The sequence below is a fragment of the Papaver somniferum genome, chromosome 4 (genome assembly GCF_003573695.1).
Source record: "Papaver somniferum cultivar HN1 chromosome 4, ASM357369v1, whole genome shotgun sequence".
Classification (NCBI taxonomy): Eukaryota; Viridiplantae; Streptophyta; class Magnoliopsida; order Ranunculales; family Papaveraceae; genus Papaver; species Papaver somniferum.
The window spans coordinates 108,875,424-108,881,040 of NC_039361.1; the positions used below are offsets into that span (position 1 = coordinate 108,875,424).

A 5,617-nucleotide genomic window follows, 5' to 3' on the forward strand; every position below is an offset into this window, starting at 1 on the left:
AATAAAATTTTATAGTTGTAATTAATCCAAACCTGGACGTAAAATCTCCAAACCTGGACGTAAAATCACTTCTACCATTGGAACTTAAAGAAAACTGGACGTAGAATTGGATTCTACGATTGGAATTAAAAGAAACCTGGACGTAAAATGAGCTTCTACGGTTGGAACTAATCCAAACCTGAACGTAAAATTACATGCAAATAAAATTATACGGTTAGAATTAAAAGAAACCTGGACGTAAAATCACTTCTAGTTAAAGGGTAATTTAGACATTTTATATATGTGTTAGGATATCCCATAACCATTTTTTTTGGACATTAAAAATCCAAGTGAAGCTCCTCTATTGGAGTGTGACGCCCCAATAATAGCCTTCATTTTTAAATTTATTTTGTAGAACATGTAGAGCAGAGGGAGACATGTCGACGAACAAATGAATGCGCAGTAGTTCCAGGTAATTTCCTTCATTGATTTTTCCGCCTTTCTCTTTCGTCTTTCTTCTGTTTGAAGAAGACGGCAAGAAAATTTATAGATAAAATGTTCAGATACACACACTTGGACACTTTACATATATACACGATTCATTCCAAAGATTTAACCAATTTTTAATTTAGGATTACAAGTTGACAAATACGAATCAACCATCCAGCGGTGCACTGGTTGTAAGATGATGTGCAAACCTTCTATACATAGATAATCATACCGTGCCAAGTTGTACGAACAACGAGTCTACTACCTTCTGTTCTTGCAAACTTTTTCCTCTTTAGTCCAAATAATCATAAACATTTTGTTTAATCTTATATATCTATAGTTTGCTGAACAATCTTATATCTTCTCTTCTTCCTTTCGGCCTTTCTTTCTCTTCTCTTCTCGTCCCATTTGAGTCTTCGATTCTCCCTGGTGTGATACTAACTACAATCTCTGAGACTGTAGCATAAACACTAAGTTAGCTCCTATCAAATTTTCTGAAGTTTTCATTATCTTTCAGTATCAAAGGATCACACAATACTATAAACATGTACACATATAAAAAGGCTAACATTCAAACTGTCAGCAAGCCACTTAACAAATGGAGAATAGCCTTTGCAGTCATTTATTCTTCTCGAGTTTTCGTGTCACTTGCTAAATGATCATAGCAAAGAGGAACAATGATGATCAAAAGTACTTGAAGTTTTGTGAAGCAGATGTACAAAAGCTAAGTGACATAGTAAAATATAAGAAGTTGGATTTGCTTCATCAACACTTTGAGGGAATGGAAAACCTTGTAAAGGTTCTCGGAGCCCATTCAGAAAATGGAATCACCGATGACGCTGAAAATATCAGACAACGTCGAACCATATTTGGTTCCAATACATACCAAAAACCTCCTCCAAAAGGTATATATTTTTTTATTCTTGAAGCATTTAAGGATTTGATCATTCTTGTACTATTGGTAGCTGCTACTCTTGCTCTTGCGTTTGGAATTAAGCAGCATGGGTTGAAAGAAGGGTGGTATGAGGGTGGGAGTATATTTGTTGCTGTATTTCTTGTCGTGGTTGTTTCTGCCGGCAGCAATTATAGGCAGTCGAGACAGTTCCAAAAATTATCAAAAGTGACCAATAACATCAAAGTTGAAGTTTTGAGAAATGGGAGAAGGCAACAGATATCTATCTTCGATATTGTGGTTGGAGACGTCGCTTCTTTAAAGATCGGAGATCAAATTCCAGCTGATGGACCCTTCTTGAACGGGCATTCCTTACACGTAGACGAATCGAGCATGACTGGAGAGAGTGATCACGTGGAAATTGGTGCCGAAAAGAATCCTTTCTTGTTATCTGGAGCGAAAGTGGCTAACGGGTACGGTAACATGCTTGTTACGTCTGTGGGCATGCACACTGGCTGGGGCGCAATGATGAGTACCATAACTCGTGATTCAGATGAGAGGACTCCATTACAAGAGCGGCTTGACAGACTGACAACTTATATAGGAAAGATTGGTCTGACGGTGGCATTCCTCGTTCTCCTCGTCCTGTTGGTGCGGTACTTCACCGGTAACACACAAGATGATTTGGGAAATAAAGAGTATAACGGTGGCAAAACGAAGTCAGATGATATAATAAATTCAATGATTCGAATTTTTGCTGCTGCAATCACAATTGTGGTTGTGGCAATACCAGAAGGCCTGCCTTTGGCAGTCACTCTCACGCTAGCTTACTCTATGAAAAGGATGATGGCTGATCAAGCTATGGTAAGAAAACTCTCAGCATGTGAGACCATGGGTTCGGCAACCACCATCTGCACTGACAAAACCGGGACCCTTACGTTGAACCAAATGCAGGTGACTCGATTCTGGCTCGGCGAAGAAGTTATAGTAGATTACACCGCATCAAAAATTGCGCCAGGTATTCAAAGACTTCTCTGCCAAGGAGTTGGTCTAAACACAACAGGTTCCGTTTATCAATCTGCTTCAGGAACAATGCCTGAATTTTCAGGAAGCCCGACTGAGAAAACAATTTTATCTTGGGCAGTCTCTGAATTGGGAATGAGCACAGAAGAGTTAAAACATGATTTCTCCATTTTACATGTGGAAGCTTTTAACTCAGAGAAGAAAAGAAGTGGTGTTTTAATAAAGAAGGCACATGAGAATACGACAACCCACGTACATTGGAAAGGAGCTGCAGAGATGATTTTAGGTACATGTTCAAAATACTATGACTCCAGCGGGGACATGACGTCCATGGACCAAGACAAAATGAAAAGGTTTGAGCAAATAATTCAAGATATGGCTGCAGATAGTCTCCGATGCATTGCTTTCGCTCATAAAGTAATCCCAGACGAAGAGTTAAAGTACAAGGAAGATGGAAAGACTCTTCAGTCATTAAAAGATGATAATCTTACCTTGTTAGGATTAGTTGGTATTAAGGACCCGTGCCGACCAGGAGTGGAGGGAGCTGTAAGAGCATGCCAAGATGCTGGGGTGCACATCAAAATGATCACCGGAGACAATGTTTTCACAGCAAGAGCCATTGCCATAGAATGCGGAATACTCAAAGATGATCAGGCGTTAAATAGTGGAGTTGTCGTTGAAGGTGTGGAGTTCAGGAACTATACAGAGGACGAGAGAATGGACAAGGTGGAAAATATACGTGTGATGGCAAGGTCATCACCTTTCCACAAGCTCTTGATGGTACAATGCCTGAAAAAGAAAGGACATGTGGTTGCAGTGACTGGAGATGGCACAAATGACGCACCTGCCCTGAAGGAGGCTGATATTGGTCTTTCTATGGGGATTCAAGGCACAGAAGTGGCAAAAGAGAGTTCGGATATAGTCATCCTGGATGACAACTTCGCTTCTGTGGCTACAATGGTGAGCTGGGGAAGATGCGTTTATAACAACATTCAGAAATTCATCCAGTTTCAACTTACAGTGAATGTCGCAGCTCTAGTTATCAACTTCATTGCTGCAGTTTCTGCAGGTAAAGTCCCACTAACAGCGGTTCAATTGTTATGGGTGAACCTAATCATGGATACTTTGGGTGCTCTTGCTCTAGCTACTGAGAGACCAACCAAGGAGCTCATGAAAGCAAAACCAATTGGACGAACTGCACCATTGATAAGCAATGTCATGTGGAGAAACCTTATGGCTCAAGCTATATACCAAATATCAGTTCTCTTGATCTTACAGTTTAAAGGCAAGTCTATATTTAAAGTAAACGAAAAGGTAAAGGACATTCTTATCTTCAACTCTTTTGTTTTGTGTCAAATATTTAACGAATTCAATGCAAGGAAGCTAGAGAAGAGGAATGTGTTTGAAGGAATACTTAAGAACAGGTTATTTCTTGGGATTATTGCGTTCACTCTAATTCTTCAAGTCGTTATGGTGGAATTTCTCAAAAAGTTCGCAGACACTACGAACTTGAATGTTGTACAGTGGTTTACATGTATTGGAATTGCAGCTGTATCGTGGCCTATTGGTTGGTTTGTCAAGTATATACCTGTACCCGATACACCAATTTTCAGTCTTCTACAACGTAAAAGAAAAAAAGCATCAACTGAGGACGATGCCTGCTAAGTGCTAATTTTCAGTCTTTCTATCGTGTTGTTGTAATTATTTGTATGAGCTATATAGCCGTGTATACTACATTCATATTCTTTTTATAATTTACTAGAATAATGCTTTCAGCGCAGTTTGTTGTTTCACCTATACATAAATAGGATAGTTTCGTAGGAGGCGCATGATACGCTATATACTCTAAAAAGACCAAGAAAAGATATAGCATCACATAAGAAAGAATTAAACAACACTCAAGAATCATAAAAACTCCCACAAGAATCATCAATCTCAATTAAGTTTCTTCCATATAAAGGCTAATGAGAGACACAAATTGGCTAAACAAACGTCAATATTCTAAAAATAAAAGAAAAATTAAATAGGGAATGATAATATCATCGCATGAGTTGCCATGCCTAAGTGTTAAAGGACCGAGGAGCACAGGTCGATCATAAAGGAGCATAATAATCCAGCCCAGGTTGCCATGTTAATTAATCGTATCAACCACATTATCATCAGTGTCAGCTATATTATCATGAATCTCCAACACTGAAGTAATTTTACCCAAAAGCCCAGGTTCCTATGCTTATTTTTCATATCAACCACATCATCATCAATGTGAGCTACATTATTATGATCTTCATCATTAACGTAATTCTCCATGGAAATATTCGACCCATTATTTATAAACGCTTTTACTAATTCAACATATATGTTCCTCATGGATATCTTGTATTCTTCCCATTCTTCTTTGATTGGAGTAGTAGTGGTGGAGAATGCTGAGTCATCCGCTTGTATGCGGTATTCATCCTTATTGCTAGCATATTTATCGACCTTCGGAGGGCTAGGATCAATATAAGATTTGCAAGCAATTAGTATGCTCTCTGCATGGTCGCGGAAATGCTGAACAACAAATTCTTCCAAACATTTTGGTGGCTTATTAAGAACCGACATCATTGTTTGACAATTTAGCATAAACATATCTTGGTTGAAGGTCAAATATTCTTTCTCCATCCAGTAGCCCCAAAAGGTGGGCAAAATACGGCTAGATTGGCCGGAGCAAGTAGGTTCAGGTTTTGAAGTAATAATATTTACTCGGATCGACAATAATATCTCTAGCATGCTATACTCCATTGGTGACATCCTATACTTTTTAGGTTTTAGTTGTGCATAACAAACATCACGACCAGGATTTAAAGTAGGGTTCAAAAGTAAACCATCAGCATAGCGACGCTGAAATTTTGGGTGTGAGTTTGGGTAATCGGAAGTGAATTGAATATCAAATACAAATAAACCTTGGTGAAAAGGACTACCTGCTCGTCCAATAATCACAGCTGTTAGTAGATCAATTCTCCCCTCGAAAGCTCTAACGTAGATGAAACTAGGGAGGCTGTCTTTTAGTATGTTCCACTCTCTCATTATATAAGCAGTTGCTTTTTGACTGAGATGATCATGGTTCGATGAGAAATAATGATCACTAATAAGATCATGATGATTAGCATCAGTTGGGCTGATAATATCGAATTGTGGGAATTTCAAGGTTTTTGACTTTGCTATAACATCGTCCTCCCCTTTTTGATGAATCGCCAT

General features: G+C 38.7%; 1 protein-coding gene and 1 pseudogene across 1 annotated transcript; one reads left to right on the forward strand and one right to left on the reverse strand.

The window, feature by feature from the left end:
• The first annotated feature begins 1,013 nt into the window (after window positions 1-1,013).
• On the forward strand, window positions 1,014-4,048 carry LOC113272983 (annotated as a pseudogene).
• A 504-nt stretch (window positions 4,049-4,552) lies between these two features.
• Window positions 4,553-5,617, reverse strand: LOC113272984 (putative ubiquitin-conjugating enzyme E2 38). Its single transcript, XM_026522760.1, has one exon. The coding sequence runs from the start codon at window positions 5,615-5,617 to the stop codon at window positions 4,553-4,555; it is 1,065 nt and encodes a 354-aa protein (XP_026378545.1).

What these genes read in the sequence shown, in the direction of transcription:
- LOC113272984 (XM_026522760.1), bottom strand. Translation starts at nt 5,617, where the DNA reads ATGGCGATTCATCAAAAAGGGGAGGACGATGTTATAGCAAAGTCAAAA.